This window comes from Neolamprologus multifasciatus, chromosome 23 (genome assembly GCF_963576455.1).
Source record: "Neolamprologus multifasciatus chromosome 23, fNeoMul1.2, whole genome shotgun sequence".
Classification (NCBI taxonomy): Eukaryota; Metazoa; Chordata; class Actinopteri; order Cichliformes; family Cichlidae; genus Neolamprologus; species Neolamprologus multifasciatus.
In genome coordinates, this window is record NC_140460.1 from 112,426 (window position 1) to 134,279 (window position 21,854).

Sequence of the window (21,854 nt, forward strand, 5' to 3'; positions counted from 1 at the left end):
AACCTGATCAAACTGAAAGGAAACCAGTTGGTGGCGCTGTGGAGTTGTGCTGCCAGCTGATGATTCTGCAGATTCACGGTTCAGCCGTTCAATGACTGTGTGTCAAAGCTAAAACATGCTAATGTTGCTATTCTTTGTTGTTGTGTTCATGCTGCCTTTTTGCTGCACTTGACATTCAATGAAGAGACGAGAGAATTGCAGCAGAGGCAGAAAAAGACCATGACACACAGCACAGGCAAAGACAGGCCCACACATGATGTTACACGGACTGTAAACAGTATCTGAGCACTGAAGCATTAATCATCCTGTATGTTGACCCTGCCATGGTCGGGGTTTTCCGCCTGCCTTGTAAAGTGACCCGGCACCTGGAACGTCCGGCATCTGTTCCTAACAAAATGACAACTATCTGGATGGGCCTTAAAAATGTGTTTTTTCAAGTAATTCTGGATGCAGCAGGGTGCTGAAAGGTGTTTAAATGTGATGTTTCCTACAGAAAGCCACAGGAGCTGCAGGAGGCGGCGCCATCCCCAGAAGAAGAAATGGAAAAGTGTTTCTAGGTAAGACCGAGGCAGTGGTGCAAGTTCACAGTCTTATGGATATAAGTAACAGCATTCAGGGTTTTACTTCACTGCTACAAGAAACTCACTACAGGCTCCTCACCACGAGACCTGTTGTCAGAACTTAAATGTACCGGAGTAACGACGTTTACGGATTTTGTAGAACAGGAAAACGAGTACTGAGCTGTTTATCCTCCAGCAGAGGATTAAAGCACTAAATCATACCTGAACAGTGAATCTCGTTGATTGGTGTTTGCAAAAGTGCAGCTCCAGGAGTAATTTACTGTTTTGGTGGTTTAATGTTAATGTGGTCACGCATCTCTTTCTGCAAAGAGCCTCCTACTCTGTCGCGACCCTCCTTTACCCAAAGCGTCAGATATTCCTCATGATGTGTCCCCTCCTCTTCTTCCTCCGCTTCATCTTGTTCTCTAAATATAGCTCATTTATTTGTAAATGTGGTTGGTAACTGTTCTAAATCAAATCCTGGCCCGCTCCCCCTCACCTCCGCCTCTTTGGGTGTGCGGAGAGTCGCCGGCCTCTCAGCTGCCACCACCTGTCAGCCTCCCGTCTGGCTGCTGACACGCTTCTACTGCAGCTATGACGCTGCGCCCAGAGGACCAGGTGCCTCCTGACGGAGGAATTCCTTCCACTCCATGAAGGGCAGATTAGATCAGCCGTTACCTGCCTCTTCCTGAGGACTCCTTCTTTGGAGCAGTTCTTCCTGTTATCCTTTTAAGATCTTGATCTGACAGCGGTTATGTACGTATCCGCCATAATCCCACGTTGGTCCAGTGATCTAATTAAGGCGCTAGCTGCTGACGTCGCATGCATTCAGTAGGCATAACAGCATTGTCAGGGTTAACCTATGATCCTGTTTCCCACTGAGTCATTCTGCACGTTTAGGCTGCGGTGGAAACAAATGCTCTGTATGGAGGGTGATCAGAGCCCTCTCCTTAGACATCCGCTGCTGACTAAAGAAACAAATCATCATCTCAAGTTCAAGCAGAACATCAAGTAAAGATATTTCAGAACAAACTCAGCGGTGTCTTTAGTCAGCTGACTGTTTGCTTCCTCCCTGAAAGATTTAGAGCTGAACCGTGATTTTAACGGGGAGGACTATGAATACGAGGATGAGGCCAAGCTCGTCATTTTTCCAGACCACTTCGAGATCCCCTTACCAAATATTGAGGAGTTGCCCGCTCTGGTCAGTGAGTCGGTGTTACCGTTGCAGTGCACGCTGATGGTTCCCTGAGTGGCCGTTTGGTCTCAATCCATATATTTTACATTCAAGCTTCAAAAACATCTGAAAATTCAAAAACGAACTTCGTTATAGAGGATTGGTGGGTGACCTGTGAGATGCACCTTTGTTTTTTGCACCTGTGCAGACATTTCGGGGAACCATGCGGTGCAGCTGTATGTGTTGTTTTCTGTGTTTATTGCTTGCATGGAGCACAGAAGAGACTCTTCACCCATTTATTCGTTAGTTTGGCTTTTAGAGCTTGGCTTTGGCACGACCTCGACGTCTGTTATTTAATGCATGTGCGATTGCCGCGGTGGCAAATATTTGATTGTACAGTTAATAAAAGAGCAGGTGTGTTTTGCTGCTGGATTTGTCTTAATTCTTTCGGTGTTGACTCAGTCATGTGACGTGGCACACACTTTCTTTTTAAGCACAAATCTTGCATGACCTCTTTTCTGTGGTTCTGAGCTTTTCTGTTCAGTTGTAAGAAAATAATTGCTGAAATAAATACTGACCGCTGACTCTGGTGACGTCCAGGTGACCATCGCCTGTGATGCAGTACTCAATGCACCATCAGCTTACAAGAAGCAGGAGCCTGAGTCCTGGGAGGAGGAGATCCAGGTGTCGCGGCATGCCAGGAGCCTCAGACAGCTGGATAACGGGGTCAGGATCCCACCCAGGTCGGAGTGAAGTCTGTGTTATTCCCTGTGTGCTGTCAGTACAAATAACAACAACAACAGCTCTACATAGCACCATTATCACTGACTTTGAAGAGGTCAGAGGTCAAATCTGACGTGCACTTTCTGTATGTCAACAATAATCACGACACCACAGAATTCTGGTTTCAAAGTTATGAGACGGGTTTTTGTCCGTTTTTGACCACGAAGCCGTTAAGTTGAGTTTGAAGACGTCTCTGGATGGAAGTTTGTTCAGGTTATTGTGTTTGCAAACAGACTGATGGCACACACACAAACACAACCTCGTTAGTGAAGCCAAAACAAAATGTGAACCATATTTCACGTTTGGCAGACACTTCATGGATCAGAGTAATCTTTGGTTTCCACCTATTAAAGGCTTTGCTGCGTACTTTATCATACGTGTCTGAATAGACATGGATGTAAACGTCTGTTTTTAATGACTCTATATGAGGAAAGTTGTATTTGTAGTCTTTGTTTCTGCTGCTTTGATAACGAACAGGAGAGAACCTGTAAATCCGACGACTTTCACCCCTGTTGTTGAGGAAAATGCAACGTTGCAGTATAAGGGGCTCGGATGGAAAAGCTGCTTGAAGATGTTTCACCTTCATCCGAGAAGCTTCTTCATTCTGGGGTCAAATGGTGGAGAGTCCCAGATTGACTGATTTGACCTTAGAAGTCAGATGAGAGGTGAAACGTCTTGAAGCAGCTTGAAGAAGTCCAGACGCTTTTCCATCCGAGCTCCTGCCGTGACCTGGATGAAGCTTCAGACATTTTGCAGTCAAAAGTGAGGCTCGGCACGACCGAGTGATTAAAAACGGCACATCAACAACACGAGTCTGTGTTTTGTTGTCTGCAGTGGCTGGAAGTGTCAGAAGTGTGAGATGAGAGAGAACCTGTGGCTGAACCTGACAGACGGAGCAGTGCTCTGTGGGAAGTGGTTCTTTGATGGCAGCGGTGGTAACGGCCATGCGCTGGAGCACTACAGAGAGACCAACTACCCTCTAGCTGTCAAGCTGGACACCATCACCCCCGATGGAGCAGGTCTGGGACTCTTCATCACCAGAGCCGTTCCACGAATCCAGAATTATTTCACGTTGTCAGTGATCCTTCCTTTAAGTTAGTTTTGATAATGCAAAGAAAACTACAGAAAACTTAGTTTAGATCAAATTTATGGTAGTGTTTAAAACACAATATGTAGTTAAACTCGCTTTGTTTTTAAAAGTTTGACATAATGTGTAGCATCGTGTAGCTGTAATAATAATTTCACCGACCGACTGTCCAAAGTTTTGTTCCTGAAGCTCACACAGTGACTCTTATATAAAGCAGGATCTCATCCATCTGTAGTTCATTTCTAAAGCGAGTAAGTTACCAGTGATTCACTGCTCTTTAACTTTCAGACATCTATTCGTTTGAGGAAGAAGAAGCTGTGTTGGACCCGCACGTATCAGAGCACCTGTCACATTTTGGAATAGACATGCTACAGATGCAGAAACGAGTAAGTTAGCTGCTTTGAGCCTAAAACATCTGAAACACATCAAAGAAATCAGTAATAATCAGTCAATTATCAAATCAATAACCAATGCACAGCACGCTTCACTGCTGCAGCTACACACTGAACATTTTCATTGGAGTTTTACAAACATTTGTTACATTTTTTACGTGAAATAAAGAAAACTGAAGAGATGTAGCGCTGTTAGATTCACTGAGAGGTTTATGACACAACTGCCCTAAATCACTGCTATTCAAATGTGTTAATTGGTGTTTCTGTGATGGTTAATACTGTGGAAGAGGACTCCAGTGGCCCTAATCCCATATTAATCTGTGTGAGTGAAGCACACTATTATTTTTGATTAAAGTGCCAAATTACACATTGACTTGCATTCCTGCAGTGGTTGAATATTATAATATTATGCTTGATTGAAGTTTTTGAAAGAGCTGCAAATATTTATGTTTCCTTGTTTGTCAGGTGCTCCAATAAATTTGATGAACACTGAATTTAAATCGTGCCAACAGTCCCAAAAACATCAGTCTGGGTTTTTGGGGATATTTCAATCAAAACAATCCACAGTTAAAAGAAGTTTATCTTTAGTTTAGTACGTGAATAAAAAGAGTAGGACTGATTGGGATTGACCTGCCTGGATTCTCCAACGCTGTTTTTGGTCGAACCAGGAGTTTTTCATGTGGGGTGGAATTTAAAAACCATAATAGACTTTCCAGTCAAATCCAGCTTTGAGAACCAGATGAAGACTCTGTTTTTAATACAGCTTCCCTTTCCCCCCTTCAGACAGAAAACGGGCAGCACACAGACAATAAACCCCGGCCGCGGGTCAGCGAGTGGGAGGTGATCCAAGAGTCGGGCATGAAGCTGAAGGAGGTGTACGGCTCTGGTTATACAGGCGTCAAAAATCTGGGAAGCAGCTGCTACCTTAGTACGGTCATGCAGGTCCTCTTCAGCATCCCAGACTTCCAAAGGATGTGAGTAATATCTCGTCTGTCAGATGTTATCGAGTCTGTACTGCTTTCCTTTAGAGCCAGTTTACAAATGAGGTCTTGTTACCACAAAGAATCTGAAATACTTTTTCAGTTTTTATCAACAATCAAAGCTGTTTTTTAACGTGTAAATTTGTTGCTCAAAATAATTTACCAATATTTAGATCAATATTTAAAACGGTTACTTTCCAGTTGATTTTCCTGAGGGTCCATCGTCCCGTGTGCTCCTCTGTAGGTCAGAGTGTGACTCGTGTTTTGCTCTCCAGGTATGTGGGTAATCTTCAGAGGATATTTGACTACTCACCGCTCGACCCCACCCAGGACTTTGCAACTCAAATGTAAGTGACTGCAGGTTATGTAGTGAGGAGCTGCACAAACAGGTGTTTTTCTAGCTGCTCAGGACTGGAATATTTTGTTAATTATAACATAATTAACATGATGTGTCGTTTTCTAATGAATTTTGATGCTAGTTATAAAATGTGTTTGACTTGTATGTTGCAAGAGGCCAGTCAGATGCTGTGGGTGTGATGGATGGGAAGTAGATTCGTAGCCAGGCAGGCGATAGATAGCAGCGGTGTATTTCATGCTGTGAGGCACGCAGCCAGATAAAAACACGTTCATATCTGTCACTGTTAGAGCTTGTCAGGGAGAAATGGGTCATAGGAAAGTAAACCTGTTTATTTGTATCATGGCGCTCTCTTAAAGGTGTTTAAGGATAAGTGTGGATGAAATTTCCTGCTGTTGGATTATTCTGAGGACAATTTTGTTGTAAACGGGTACTTACTAACGCTACGTGTGAATAAAGGTCAAGGTGCTGAAGGACAAACAGGAAAGTCTTTCATGATACACATGAAGCATTCGGGGGCGGGGATTGGAGCTGAGGTTCTGCCACCAAATATTTAATTAAACTAGCATGTTGCTAAAGGTCGTGTAATCATTTGAAGAGGCTCTCCTCCAGATCTTTGCAGTAGTTGCGGTGCTGCGTGCCTCACTAAGCTAAGCAGGTGACCTGTAAGGCTAACACAGGGCCGGGCTTACGCCACTTATCGCACATTCATGGACTCATGCACCGTCTGACACAAAACTGTTTTAGCTCCTCTTGAAGCAAACGTCCGTCTGATTGGCTGCTCTGCATAAACACAAGGTTTGAACAGCAGGTGGGTGGAGCTACTGTCCTTGCAGCTATAGCTGTGTGCCTGTTATTACTGAACATCGGACGTCTGCTTTTGATCCAAGAGTGGAAAAATGAAAACACGCCTGGATCTGGAAAACTGACCTCCCTGTTTAATAAGAACATCAGTGTAATGGTGTATATATGACAGGCAAACATGAAGCAGACGAGGTCCCTTCCTTGCTGCTTTTCACTTTTAATAAATATGAAGTAGCATACAGTCTAAATGAATCTGACTGTATTTCTCCTAATTGTCTCTCTGGAGTACGACTGCACAGACGTATTTAAAGACGAGAAACAATCACAAAGAGCTGCAAAGAGGCGCCACAGCCAGTCCAATAACACTTATTTTGTAGGACTACAGCCTGCTTTAGTTTAAACTCAGGATTATCACGAGCTGGCCCTGTCTGAAGGTTTTGTAGTGTCTTTTTCCTTGTGCCCACTTCCTTCAGGGTGTGCCATCTAAAAAATAACCCCAGCAAGACTAAAATAAGACTCTACTTTATGCTTATGTGTGTGTTTTTGTGTGGCAGGGCTAAACTGGGACATGGACTGCTTTCAGGCCAGTACTCCAAACCGCCCATGAAATCTGAGCTCATTGAACAGGTGATGAAAGAAGAATACAAGGTGTTAAACTGGGTATGTCCAGCTTCCAAACTGGGTCCATAAGCAACGAAGCACGCTGATAATCCTAACATTTAGAGTTAGCCGCTCGATTTAACATTTGGTTTTTCATAGTAACGTAACAGAGTTTGTTTTAAGGAGTGTAGTTGAGTTTATATATGTTTAAAGCTTCTCTTCTCCTGCTGCTGTTTTCATTTTGTCTACAAACTGTTGGCAGCAGTTTGAGCTGCTCGACTTCAACCGTTAACATTTTGTGTTTTGCCTTTTAGTTCCTCACATCACAGCTTCATGCTGCTACATGTGTGCTGCTGTTTAATTTATATGAATATTTACGTGTTTGTTTGTCAAACTGTTGCCTTTTCGGAGTCGTCGTACACATCTACCACAAACTTACAGGACGGCCATAAAGGGTTATTTCTGTGAGCCCTGGGCTTCCTCCATAAGCTTCACCAGCCACCAGGCCGAGCTGTGAGCTGCACATGTGATGGGAAATCGTGGTTGGACATATATTGACAGCTGGGGAGATGTGGGGGGAGAGCTTGTGTTGCTGTGTTCAGCTTGTATTATGTCAGTGTGACCCAGCACAATCACAGTCTCATCAAATGGTTTTCTTAATGCTGGTACACGTTCTCCTGATGGAGGTTGGTGGTTTTACGTGTTAAAGACTTTTGTTTGATTGCAGGGAAAAATATAGACTGGATGGCAGCAACATATTTAAACATCTGCTTATCTTATAGTAACTGCTGGTTTATGCTTTTTCACAAAGTAAATGTAGATATGTGTGAAGGAGCCGCGTTAAATGTTTTTGCTGCATCTTTGTGGAAGCACATTTTTACATGTATGGCAGCAACAAAGTTTTAGTCACAGGCTGCAAGTATCAACAGTGATGGCGAGCATTGGAAAAGATGCTTTTTGCCTGAGCTTTGTGATGCAGACGTCTGCATTTCTTGTTGTGACAGCTAGCTTAAAGTTCGAGTTTTTTAACAAAGAAGGTGGCGATGCCAGTGCAACCCACCGCAGACCCGATGCCGTTGTCATTAACATGCTTTTCAGCATACTTGGTTGCTGTTCACACACTCAGTCAGCTGCAGCTCATAGCCCAACTCACATCGACAACCCAGGACCCAGTCAGATTTTTAAGCCGGCGAGGCGTGATTGCAGATGGCGTGCAGGTGTGTCCATCACCCCTGCAGCAGCACCGCAGGCCGCGCCCCCACAGCAGCGAGATTTTCGAAGTATCTGTGTTACTTTGTAGCATCATATTTTTCCACATGTATTATTGTCACGTTAGACAAACATGTTGATTAGCCTGACATCACACATTCCTTCCAAAGTCTATAATCCCCACTCTCGGTCAGCTGTTGTGTATATGGTCCTCTGAAAAGGCAGAGTATTTACGACTATGTGAGACATCTTTTTATATGTATATATATTTTAATTGCAGCACCAGCAGAAGGGCATCTCTGCTCGAATGTTGAAGGCTCTGGTCAGCAGGGGACACCCAGAGTTTTCCTCCAACAGGCAACAAGATGCTCATGAATTCCTCCAGCACATGATCAACCTGGTGGAGGTGAGTGAAGCCAGTGGATGGGTGGAAACATGTCTTCACATCCACATGTACACTAATTACACACTGTCTTATAATGCAAGTACTGTGTTCAAGTTCAAACTGGGCACCAGAATGGGAAAGAGGTGATTCCAGTGAAAGTGACAGGCTGTGACTGCAGAGTTTGCAGAACTGCTGGGATTTCCCAACACGACCTTCTCTATGTTTGAAAAAGAGAAAATATCAGTGAGCGCGAGTACGAGACGTCAGAGAATGACTGAGGCTGGCAGCAATAACTCAAATAAACAGTTGTTGGAATCAATGTATGCAAATGAGCACAAAGTTAATCTTAAACTGCTTTCAGTGGCAATGCACTGCACTTTGAAAGGTCTCCACAGTCATTTCAAACTACTAGAGCAAGTTTGAGTTGTGGTGGAAATGGGAGATTCGCATCATGGACGTGGAGTTGAATAAATCTGCAGCAACGTCGAACCAAAATCTCTGATCTTTGTTTCCAGCAGCCTGTTGGCACAAAGAATTAGAGAAGTTAAGAAAGCAAAGGGGATCCAAATGGTATTAGCAAGGTGTATGTAATAAAGTGGCTGATGAATGTATAAATCTGGCAAACGACTTTTAGAAATGTGAATAAATCTAAATTCATCTTTAAATTCTATATTTGATGTGTTACAATGTTGCTCTGTAAAATTAAGAAAACCCTGATGTGTGTCAGCGTGCCTCGCTGGTCACAGAAAATCTTTAAAATGACGTAAAACATCCCACGTGACCGATGTGCCGTAAACAGTGTTGGGGAGTAACGGAACACATGTACCGCCGTTACGTATTTAAAATACAAAATATGAGTAACTGTATTCCGTTACAGTTACCGTTTAAAAAGGTGGTATTTAGAATACAGTTACTTTGTTGAAATAAATGGATTACACGGCGGTACTTCCCTGTTTCATATTGTGGCGGGTCAGGACTGTTTGGGTTTTGTTTGACAGCTACGTTCTGTTGTTCCAGGCGGCGTTACGGTTGCCATGGTTACAGGGTGACACTCTCTCTCTGCGTGTTTCCTGGGTGAGAGAGCGCCTGTTGTTGTTGTTGTGCTAAGCTAACAGGCAGAATGCTACAGGCTCTAAAGAATGTAGCATCATGGGCAGTGTAGTCCGTGCTGCAGGGAGAATGGACTGCCATACACGTTATGTGTCTGTGAGCGAGGGAGGGAGAAAAAGGAAAAGTACGAGCTGTCATCGAGCAGAAACGGGAGCTGGAAGCATGTAAATATAATAATAACCACTGCAGCCAAGAAGAGAGCCTGACGAGCCCAGCTGTAAGTAAGCTATTAAGACTCGACTGTACACCGTGTTCGTGTTTTCCTCTGAAACAATAAGTTCTGTTGGAGCAGCCTTTCAACGCCTCTCTCTGGTCGTGTCCAAATTCATGGGCTGCTTCCTCCTGAGGCCGCATTTGTAGACCGATTATGTCACAGCGACGCGCCGAAGGCTGTCCAAATTCGTAGACTCCTCCGAATGCAGCCGACAAATGCGTCCTCCTTTTCCCCGAATTTGAAGGATGGGTCGGGTGTGTCCTTCTTGGCCCACCATATCCCAGAATTCATAGCGCGGCCCAGCCAAGCTCCAGTTTCCGGTGTTGTGCCAAAAAGTGATTGTCTGCCAAAAAATGATTTCCGGTATTTGCCAAAAACTGATTGCTCGTATTTAAACTGCTATAAGTAACTTGTTGGGCTATAATATGTGAAACATATGTCAAATGCATCCCTCATGGATGACACAAAGTCATATTGAGCCACAAACAACATTCGTGTAACAAGGTAGAAGCCGCAATCAGTTTTTGGCAGCGACTTTTATATAACCTTTATTTATGCAGTTAAAAAAATCTAATTAACATTAAAAATGTATTTTGTCAGAGTAAGCTGGCCAAGAGGAGAAGAAATGGCAGCAAATATGACAATAGTTCTGTAAAAATATTTTAAACGAGGATAAAGGACCGGATTGGTTATAATGTAAGTACAATAACACAGAGTTATAAAGAAACTTGAAAAAACAGATAATCTTTTAATTCTATATATAACCCCTCTGTAAACGCTGTTCACCGAAGTCTATTTACCAACATACGTAAAGATATTACACATAAAAAATACACGGAAACATTGGAAATCAGTTTTTGGCAGGCAATCACTTTTTGGCACAACACCGGCAATGGCGGCAGCTACTAAGTTTTAAAATTACTCTTATTAATCTTTCTGGGCCACAAAATAAACTTTAAACATATTTTCAGGCGAGAATGTGGGTGTGTAAACTTCAAATATCTGCTCGGTTTGTCAAGATATGACATATTTGCAAAAGTGCTTCGACGTTTTCGGTGACGTCTGTCACCCCACCAGCTGAACACAAAAAACGGAGAAAGATTTCAGGGTCCATTTTCGATTTTTGTGCCGTGGCGCTGACAACCGGAAATACTCTGAATTAAGGGCGGGAGTAGATCGAGAAGGCTAGACCGTCCAATTCCATAGCCGTTTACTTCCGGCCTACCCGACCTCCTGAGGACCCGGCCCACGTAGACCGCGAAGGCCCCAGACAACAAAGTAAAGCTAGTTTTCAGCTACGAGCCCGACACGAACCCACCGTATTAGCCAGAGGTCCCTTTACTACGGCTCGGAGCCGCGGACCTTCAGTAACAGTAATAAATCACAGCAATAGTACATTCATGTAGTTGTAAACAGCATGATAATATATTAAGTAATCCAAAGTATTCAGAATACGTTACTCTCATTGAGTAACGTAACGGAATACGTTACAGAATACATTTTGGGGCATGTAATCTGTAATCTGTAATGGAATACATTTTAAAAGTAACCTTCTCAACACTGGCTGTAAACTGCAGTTTTCTGTGACATTGTCACAGAGTGGGAGCTGCTGTGGGATATGGTGAGTGTGACACACGGGGACAGTTTATTGGAGGAGGGGCCGTTTGTTTTCGACTGAACACAGCATGCCGTCTCCCTGGTTGGTACGTAAACATGGGGTGTGTTGAAATGTCTGTCTCAAGCAGGATATATATAGACCTCTGCTATCGCTTACACAGTGTGGCCAGATAATGCCTCCTATTCTGCCTCACCCAGGACGCCCTGAGATAGTCTGGACATAAACAAAACATACCAACCATCTCTCCTAACCTCTGTGGCTGTTATTAAAAAATCATCTGTAGATATATTTCACACTTTAAATGTGATTAACATTTTTGTTTCCACACCTCCTTTGACCTACTAGCCAGTGTTTACATGCCAGTTTAGTTACCCATACATGGATAACCTGAATAACATCACCATCAGCAGCCTGCCCAGCCTGTGTCATCCTACAAATATGGCTGAAGTGAAATTATAACTTGTGTATTGCTGTAGCATCTTAGAATAGAAGGGCTGGGCTTGGCCATGCAAACTTTAATCACAGCGCCATCCTTCACCACAGTCTTCAAATAAACACTGCTTCAATCAGCCCTGCTGCTCGTAGAGAGGATGTGGAGCCTGTCAGTGATAATGATTCTTCCTCGTTTTCTAAAACAGGTGCAGCTCTCTCCATTGAGGCATTTGGTAAATTAAAGAGTCACATCAGTGTTTTGAATGGCTGTATTAAGAAATGTGGGTCAAACTGCAGTCACGCTTAAGTCTTGCCAAGAGAGTCTAATAGACCACGGCAAAGACAGTCATTTCTGTGATTTATATATCCAGTCTCACCACCTCTTCCCCAGTTTATGTCATTGTTAAATAGAGCCGTTACATTTAACCGTATTTAATGTGCCAGTGCTCCCACCTCCGGCAGAGCTTGACAGCAATCCGAGGGAGACTCGGGACATCTGAATGGACCATGTGCAGCACCTCCGCTGCTGAAGCCGTTGCACTGAGCTGCAGCTGCAAGGTGGTTGGTGCCCGTCGTGGTGGTGTCCCCCGAACCAGACGTGAAGGGAACCATCAGACTGACGAAGTCCTGTCAGGTCTGGTTAGCCTGTAGGACTTCGATGGCAGCTGATAGGTACCGATGGGCCAAGCGGAACACGGTTTGGGCAGTGAAGCAAAAACTCGAGTGTGGGAGGAGTTCAGGGAGGAAAAAGACTTTTGGACTGCCTTGAAGAAACGCGGAAAACCGTCAGGCGACTCGGGAGGGTAAAGCAGTGCTCTACCTGCACCGTGTATAGTGGAGCGCTGCTGACGTCGACCGAGGACATTGTTGCACAGTGGATGAAACTCAGAGGACCTCCTTAGTCTTCCGCAGAGAAAGCAGAGTCTGGAGATGAGGGGGACAACTCGTCTTTTCTGGGGGGAGGTCACTGAAGCAGCTGCTTGGTGCCAGAGCCCCTGGTGTGGACGAGGTTCGCCCTGAGTTCCTGAAGGCTCTGGATGTTGTAGGGCGGGTTTGGTTGAAACGCCTCTGCAGTGCTGCGTGGAGGTCAGGTACCTCTGGATTGATAGACCAGAGTCGTGGTTCCCATCTTCAAGAAAGGGTGTGCTCCAACTGTAGGGGATCACAGTCCTCAGCCTCCCTGGGAAAGTCTATGCCAGGGTGCTGGAAAGGAAAATGCATCCGTTAGTCGAACCTCGGATAAAGGAGGAACAATGCGGTTTTTGTCCTGGTCGTGGAGCCCTGGACCGGCTCTTTAACCTCTTGAGGATACTCGAGGTGGCATAGGAGTTTACCCAAACAGTCCAAATGTGTTTGGACTTGGAGAAGGCATTCACATGCTGGAGGAGGTGGCCGGAGAGAGGCAGGTCGGGGCTTCTCTGCTTAGGCTGCTGCCCCTGCGACCCGGCCTCGGATAACCCAAACAGAATTAATGATGGATGGATGGCATTTGGGACTAATACTTTATGACAGGGGTGTCCAACTCCAGGCCTCGAGGGCCAGTGTCCTGCAGGTTTTAGATGTGTCCTTGATCCAACACAGCTGATTTAAATCACCTCCTCAACATTGAAGTTCTCCAGAGGCCTGGTAATGAACTAATCACTTGATTCAGGTGTGCTGACGCAGGGTGAGATCTAAAACCTGCAGGACACCGGCCCTCGAGGCCTGGACTCGGCCAAGCCTGCTTTAGGGATAATAAACTAAAGTCAGCCTGACTCATAATCCAAATGTGGTCCGATTCTGTTATCGATGCTCATATTCAGCTTCTCTGAATCCTGAATCTTGGTGTTTCTGCAGAGGAACAACGCAGGCTCCGAGAATCCAAGTGACGTGTTTCGCTTCCTGGTGGAGGAGCGAGTTCAGTGCTGCCAGACTCGTCGTGTCCGTTACAATCAGCGGGTAGACTACTGCATCCAGCTGCCCGCTCCATTTGAGGCCGCCAGCAATCGAGGTAACGGAGCCCCCACACGCTTACAATGGAGGCCACGATGGCCTCTGGTCACTGCAGCAAGTGGGAGAATGAACAGGACCTGCTCTGGGAATAATGTTACACCTTCACAGCTTGATATAAAGTATTATGTGACAAATTGTATGTACTATTTAAATGTTGCCAAGATGAGAGTATTTGACTGAAACAGTGGCGTTTTAGTTAAAGCTTTGCACTGATCTGAAATGCTACACGTACAACAAATACATCAGCTCTTGCAGCACCTTCAGTTCTGCAAATGCTGCAAATGAAAGTGACACGTTTTTGTTGGTTTTTCATTACCAGAGGAGCTACTTGCATATGAGGTCAAGCGTAAGGAAGCAGAAGAGAACATGCGTCCCCCTCCTGAGCCAGTGAGGGCGCGGATCCCTTTCACTGCTTGTCTGCAGGCCTTCACAGAGCCGGAAAATGTTCCTGATTTCTGGAGCTCGGCACTGCAGGCCAAGTCAGCGGGAGTCAAGTAAGCAACGTCCACTTGTTCTCGGAAATGACCAATGTACACCCTTTTTAACCAGTATATTTAAACGAAAACCAGCTGGATTCATAAACTGAATTTTCAACACATTCCTTTACAGAACTTCCCGATTTTCCTCGTTCCCAGAGTATCTGGTGGTGCAGATTAAGAAATTCACATTTGGAGTTGATTGGGTGCCGAAAAAACTAGGTAACTAGTATCTCACACTTTAGTGACTGATCAGATTTATTGACCTTGTATTTCCCTCCAGCAGCATGTCTCAGTAAGTGCAATGCCATAAACACCCAGCAGAGGGCACCATTAAACTGCACAGCAGTGAATCTGTTGCCAGGTGGAGAAAACGTTTCGCCTGCACTTTGAACACATGGTTATAAGCGTTTATCTGTCATCCTGTCGGTGTTAAGTTGAAAATCAATCGTGTATTTTAGCACCTTAAAATGTTCATGAAGTGTTCAGTTCATAAACAGGGGAAAAGGTCACGCCTCACATATAGATCGTAATATTTAGAAGTTGATCTGGGAGCTCACTGTTCTTACTGGATCCTTCAGTTTTATACTTTTATATCTCGCTGTCGCTCTGCAGATGTGGCCATTGACGTTCCCGACTTCCTGGATCTGAACCGGCTCCGAGCCACGGGGCTGCAGGCGGGAGAAGAAGAGCTGCCGGACCTGATGCCTCCCATTGTTTTACCCGAAGACACCAGAGGTATGAAATAAAAGTGGAGGAGGGAGTTTCTAAGAGCAATTTGCTCTTTTCTGTATTATTTTCTGTTTGATGTTGACAAATAAACATCCATATATTATAATATATGGCATCTATTAGATGCTGCTCCATTTTTCTCACCCAGAAGGTTACAGGCTCATAAATTGCCTGCATTGGCCTACAGGGGTGTTAGCAGTCATGCATGAATAAAAAGTGTACCAGCACCCTTAATTACTCCGGGCATTTTTGGCCTTCATCTTTGATTTCACCGTCCCTTTTTAAAGGGCAGTGTTTTCCCAGAGCGTGAAGCCTTTTGTTGTACTGTTTAACCAAAGAAGCCAAGAATATTTCTTCACTCCGTTTATGTGCTAGAAACACCTCCGTGTATGAAACTTTGTTTACCCTATAACCTAACACGTTGCTGCTTGAACCAGCTGCAGTGCCCCACATCCTTTTCGGCAGGTCTCGGGTATTTCTGTGAATTAAATGGCCTGTGAAATTGTCTTTAATATAATATCCTGCTGAAAGCCCCCATCTTCCCTCCTAAGGACACAGTAAATGGAATCCACAGGAAAGGCATGCTCAATCAATTACTGAAGAGTGTTTGTGTTCGCAGTGTGGCTAAGCCTAATAGCTTCTAATGATTTCACGAGATCTCCTTGTAACGCACTTCCCTCAGCTCTGGGATTAAAGTACTGGAAGCTAGCGAGTTATAGCACAAATATTCTCACTTTTCAAGAAACGTTTTTGCAGGCTTGGTAATATTTCAGCCGTTAAATCCAGGCCACGTTAGCCCTTAGTGAAAATAAAAAATCAACCCCACAAAGGCAGTGCCCTCCTTTTTGTTTGCCTTTTGTCTCTCTGTGATCGCAGCTTCCTCCTCCTGTTGTTCAGCTACATCAAGTTATCGCTGTCTCTGTTAATATTTCAGCAGATGTGAAGTACAGAGAGTCCTGTAAAGTTTCAGGCTGTGAGCACATTACGGGGTGGGCTCGGTAACATCTGAGAGCAGCCTGTGCTGTGCTTCACACATCCATAACTTGGATCTTTCTTTGGTTTCGTCTGCTGCAGCACATGAATACACAATATAAAAATGTTGCGCTCGCTTGTCTTAGTGTGCCTAAATATTTTAGGACTGAACGTGGTGTGCTGTACCGTCGGTGTCAAACAACCTGAGTGGAGTTTCTGCACATCAGAGCATCATTGTTGTGGTTTGCTTTGTTACGGCTCGGCGTCCTGTACAGATGTCTTTGACAGACACATGTTTTTATTTGCAGCAAACCTGCACGTCGCTGAGCTTCTATGTCAGGAGGTTAAAAACAGCGTTGCCTCTGCAAATCGTGCAGCTAAAGCTGTGACGACAGGTCAGAGGAGACAACACGCTGCATTCAATGCTTTCAGATTTGTTTATTTCACATTCTTATGATGAGTTTTTTGGTTGTAAATTAACCGCTGGCTCGCTCCTCCCCGGCTGAAATTCGCAGTGATTCATCGTTGGTCGCACTTCTATCTCCAAAAGGCTTCAGTGATTCTTATTGATTTCTTAGCTGCACACAAATGTGTTTTCCTGTGCGCTGCTTGAAGCACATTATTTCTCATTGGTCTGTTTCTACTCAATTATTCCAGGCCATTTAGAAAATGGAAAGTGAATTTCTTTTGCTTCCACTTTTCTTTTGGTTAAAAAATTAACAATTACAAACTGCACACGATGTATTGAAACTCTGGTTCAGCTTTTTTCCTTCCCTGTTTTCGTTACTCACATGATCCATTTAAACCTATTAAAGCAAACCATGAAAGATGGCTGCTTCAGCTGAATCCACTGGGTCAGTATTTCCTTTCAGTTAATATAAACTGGATCAAACCCAGCAGCAGTCTGAGTAACTGAGGCAATGAGGGGACAACAAAGGAAAATGAACAAAACCCTGCGCTGCTCTCAGGCCGACGTTTTCATATCTGTGTGAAATAAAACGTGTTTGTAGGACACTGACAACATTTCATGTCCAAAATAACACAGGGCAGTGTTTCTGTGATTCATGAGGGGTGTGGGGGGGACATTTGCTTCTCCCCTTGATGTTCTGCAACTAAACGATCCTTTTATGAGAAAGGTAAAAAGAAAACAGACAGAATTACCAACTGTACCCAGGACGTGCCACGGGTACTCGAAAACATCTGGAGTCCCTGTGTTACAGTGGATTTGTGTGATGAACTGTACCTTTGTTTGTGAATATTAATAACGGCAGCTCAGATTTTCCAGGATATAGTCTTGGCCGATTATAGATGCTATCTGTACAAGTGTCTGCAAATCTTTTATTATTCTCAAAGAGTGAAATTACTCCAAAACAGAGTCAACAGTAAATAACCAGCGATGGTGATGCTTGACTGTGTCTCCTCCTCTTTCAGATAACTCCATGAGCTCCTTGGACTGTAAGTATTTAATTTCTCTTCACAGCTGTGTGCCACATTGAACATGCAACATTTCTATAAGTTATAACCTTAGAAAATGTATTTTGAGCTCGAGGCAGTGGTGATGAATGCTAGCGAGCTAAACCTCTGACCTACCTGAGCAGGTGCTGCTCTCGACTTTGTGACAAACTCGGCTGTGCTGTGCAGCTTTGCTGTAGCCAGACTCATTTCTCTCCTTGATAAATCATCCCTCAACAACGATACCTCTGCAGGCCCGACACTCCTCTGCTCTCTTTGTTTAATGAGTCCCACAGAGGGAGTCTCCACAAATCTGTTTGGCTGTTTCAAGCCGCTGCTACTGTTGAATCAGCAACTGCATGTTTTAGTTATTGATGCTGGTTTGTTGTGTCCTCAGCTCCAGAAATAGACGAGGCTGCAGTAATGCAGCTGGCGGAGATGGGCTTTCCGCTGGAGGCCTGCAGGAAGGCGGTGTACTACACGGGGAACATGGGCCCTGAGATGGCCTTCAACTGGATCATAGCCCATATGGAAGAGCCAGGTGAGCCAGCAGCACGGCACGATGCACCGAGGATGATGATGTGTGAAATTAAACATGTCACATGACCTCTACAGTCAGTCAGCTCAGGGTTATAAACATGTCAGTGCTGGCATCAAATTACATGTTGGGACTTATTTTCACACATAAAATACTAAATAAAAACAATACAAATGCAGTTTTTCCATGATGCACACTTTATATCATCATGAGCACGCACGCACCCAGATCATTCAGCTCAGGTGTTTCAGTCACTGCTGTGGCTGCAGGTGTGTAACATCAGGCACCTGCTGCAGACAACTGTGCACGAACAGGTCGCTTGCAGGAGCTTGGTGAATTTCAGCGCGGCGCTGTGATAGGACACCACCTGTGCAGTGCACCCGTTAAATTTCCTTGTTGCTAAATATTCCACAGTCAACTGTTATAACAAAGTGGTTGCAATTGGGAACAACAGGAACTGAAGTGGAAGCAGAACTCCTCTGTGCCGAGTGTTTGGTGGAGGAGGAAATTCTTAATGCTTCGACATGCCAAGATGTTTTGGACAACTTCATGCTCCCGGATTTGTGGGAACCGTTTGGGAACTTCCTGTTCCAACATGACTGCACACCAGTGCACAAAGAGGTCCATAAAGACGAGGATGAACATGTTAGGTTGCAGAACATGACTGACCTGTTGAGTCCTGGCTTCAACCTGACAGAACAGTTTTGGGATAAATTAAAGCAGTGACTGTGAGCCGGGCCTTCTCGTTACAGTGTGTCAAAGTGTAACTAGTGTTTATACCTGCAAACATTCACAGCGAGGCTCCACGACAGCATGGTGGCGATACGAAAGGAGGAGAGTGCTGAGGATTCAAGGAGTAACTGTAATCCAGACAAAGGTAGAAATACTAGAGACAAATAATAGAAGAGCTGCAGTGAAAACACAGTTTAGATGTTGGTCAGATTACATAAGACGTCTGTGTTGCATGATTTTATCCACATATCAGCCAAAGGCATTTTCCCCACTGTGGTGCTGACAGGATGCATTACACAGACGGGTAAGTTTATTTGTTGGGCACCTTTTTAAACACAGAGGTAAGTGAGAGACGCATCACATCTCATGTTCTTCCATTGCACTTCTTCTGTGTGCTGCAGGTGCGTATCTGTGCTCACCTGCGTGCACGGTCGTCTCCAGAAACTTTGTCTGGACTGACTTTGTGTCTTTGTGCTGAGATCTTCCCCTGAGGTGCAGACTCACGTTTTTATTTCCCTGGGTGGCTGTAAGGGGCCTCTCCAGAGGAGGGAAATTAGAGCAGACCCCTGCCTCTTAGTTTTTAAATGGGCTGCATTCAGGCTCAGTGACACCAGCTAAAGGTCCGATCCTGCAGGTTCTTTCAGCTTATTTTGGTTTGACAACTAAACCGCTGTTCACGTAATCACTTTAGACGCCGCAGTGAATATAAACAGCAAGAGGGCTTTAAAGACAATGTGACACGGCCTTAGTTTAAGACTTAACATGCAAACGTCTTCTATCCCGCAGCCTGACAGAGCGGCGTCTTTCTGTGGTAGAAACACATAAACACATCTGTATAAGAGGCGAGCAGAAGGACGCAAAACAAGAAGGACGAGATAGAGATGATAGGGGGAGATAAGTGGTGCACAATTTAATTTATGGCGAGCAGAGTAATGAAGGCTGTGTTTACAGCCAACAGTAAGTCATTGGGAGTGTCCTTGTTCCTCAGCGGTCATGGTGCACCTTCAGTAAGAGAAGTGTTTTACTTAGAAATGAGTATTTCATGCTCAGTTTCACTGTTCAGTATATGTGAAACGTTCACCAGATATAAACGTAAAATTCCTTTGATTTCTCTTTTAAAGAATCTGATTGGCACATAGTTCATTTTAATGCGTTTAAAATAGCTACAAGTTGGAAAGGTGATTAGCGCTTTACTGTATCACAGACAGAAGCTAACATATTTGGGTTGTGTTTGATGACGGTGCTGGGAGGAATAAAACTCCCCTTTAGCAGGAAGAAACCTCTGGCAGGGCTCAGGGAGAGGCAGCCATCTGCTGCAATCAGCTGAGGCACCGAGGGGAAAAAGGGAAATGATGAGCGTGGAGAAACAACAGACAATAATAGTGTGACAGTAAACACTGGGCTGGCTGGTGGAGCCAGTGAAAGCAGATGGTAAACAAGCAGCTCTGAAGCCAGAGATACCTGCAGGAAGGGCCGGCGAGGACGGCGAGGGACAGACGCTAACTGAGACAAAGCGTTAATGATATGCAACAGTGGCATATAAACTCGTGGAGATTTTCAGGGACCCAGACAGCATGAATAAGGGATGATTCAGGCTTAAAGAGTTTCTAATCCTCATCATAAAGGCAGAGAGGGGAGTCTGTTTCCCACATCCAAACTGGGAGCTGACTGGGAACAGGCCAGAAATCTCTGCATACCATTCAATTCAATTCAATTTTATTTATACAGCGCCAGATCACAACAACAGTCGCCTCAAGGCGCTTCATATTGTACAGTAGATTGTACAATAATGGATACAGAGAAAATCCAACAATCATATGACCCCCTATGAGCAGCACTTTGTCGACAGTGGGAAGGAAAAACTCCCTTTTAACAGGAAGAAACCTCCAGCAGAACCAGGCTCAGGGAGGGGCGGGGCCATCTGCTGTGATTGGCTGGGGTGAGAGAAGGAAGACAGGATAAAGACATGCTGTGGAAGAGAGACAGAGATTAATAACAGATATGATTCAATGCAGAGAGGTCTGTTAATACATAGTGAGTGAGAAAGGTGACTGGAAAGGAAAAACTCAGTGCATCATGGGAATCCCCGGCAGCCTACGTCTATTGCAGCATAACTAAGGGAGGATTCAGGGTCACCTGGTCCAGCCCTAACTATATGCTTTAGCAAAAAGGAAAGTTTTAAGCCTAATCTTAAAAGTAGAGATAGTGTCTGTCTCCTGAATCCAAACTGGAAGCTGGTTCCACAGAAGAGGGGCCTGAAAACTGAAGGCTCTCCCTCCCATTCTACTTTTAAATACTCTAGGAACAACAAGTAGGCCTGCAGAGCGGGAGCGAAGTGCTCTAATAGGGTGATATGGTACTACAAGGTCATTAAGATAAGATGGGGCCTGATTATTTAAGACCTTGTATGTGAGGAGCAGGATTTTGAATTCTGGATTTAACAGGAAGCCAAAACAGGAGAAATCTGCTCTCTCTTTCTAGTCCCTGTCAGGACTCTTGCTGCAGCATTTTGGATCAGCTGAAGGCTTTTCAGGGAGTTTTTTGGACATCCTGATAATAATGAATTACAGTCGTCCAGCCTGGAAGTAATAAATGCATGAACTAGTTTTTCAGCGTCACTCTGAGACAGGATATTTCTAACTTTAGAGATGTTGCACAAATGGAAGAAAGCAGTCTTACATATTTGTTTAATATGTGCGTTGAAGGACATGTCCTGGTCAAAAATGACTCCAAGGTTCCTCACAGTGTTACTGGAGGCCAAGGTAATGCCATCCAGAGTAAGAATCTGGTTAGATACCATATTTCTAAGCTTTTCAGCGCCGAGTACAATGACCTCAGTTTTATCTGAATTAAGAAGCAGAAAGTTAGCGGCCATCCAGGTCTTTATGTCTTTAAGACATTCCTGCAGTTTAACTAATTGGTGTGTGTTATCTGGCTTCATGGACAGATAGAGCTGGGTGTCATCTGCATAGCAGTGTAAATGTATGCTATGTCTTCTAATGATGCTGCCTAAGGGAAGCATGTATAATGTAAACAGAATTGGTCCTAGCACTGAACCCTGTGGAACTCCATAATTAACCTCAGTGTGTGAAGAGGACTCTCCATTTACATGCACAAACTGGAGTCTATTAGATAGATATGATACAAACCACTGCAGCACAGTACCTGTAATACCTACAGCATGATCTACCTTTGATTACTTTACAAAACAACAAGCATATTTGCACTAAGGGAGGGACGTGCCAATAGCAAACATA

The 21,854-nt window shown here is 44.4% G+C and overlaps 1 protein-coding gene across 5 annotated transcripts in view; it reads left to right on the forward strand.

Annotated features, from left to right (window-relative positions):
- Positions 1-21,854, forward strand: part of usp13 (ubiquitin specific peptidase 13) — a 34,409-nt gene that overhangs the window by 5,222 nt on the left and 7,333 nt on the right. For 4 of the 5 annotated variants that reach the window (XM_085152156.1, XM_085152159.1, XM_085152160.1 and 1 more), the window contains 15 exons: positions 494-557; positions 1,640-1,761; positions 2,335-2,477; positions 3,352-3,536; positions 3,893-3,990; positions 4,780-4,970; positions 5,252-5,323; positions 6,690-6,795; positions 8,225-8,350; positions 13,540-13,693; positions 14,015-14,189; positions 14,305-14,393; positions 14,787-14,909; positions 17,307-17,330; positions 17,725-17,868. In XM_085152156.1, coding sequence (XP_085008282.1) covers positions 494-557; positions 1,640-1,761; positions 2,335-2,477; positions 3,352-3,536; positions 3,893-3,990; positions 4,780-4,970; positions 5,252-5,323; positions 6,690-6,795; positions 8,225-8,350; positions 13,540-13,693; positions 14,015-14,189; positions 14,305-14,393; positions 14,787-14,909; positions 17,307-17,330; positions 17,725-17,868 — 1,816 coding nt within the window. The remainder of the gene's footprint in view (positions 1-493; positions 558-1,639; positions 1,762-2,334; positions 2,478-3,351; positions 3,537-3,892; positions 3,991-4,779; positions 4,971-5,251; positions 5,324-6,689; positions 6,796-8,224; positions 8,351-13,539; positions 13,694-14,014; positions 14,190-14,304; positions 14,394-14,786; positions 14,910-17,306; positions 17,331-17,724; positions 17,869-21,854) is intronic. The other variant, XM_085152157.1, reaches the window with a different exon arrangement.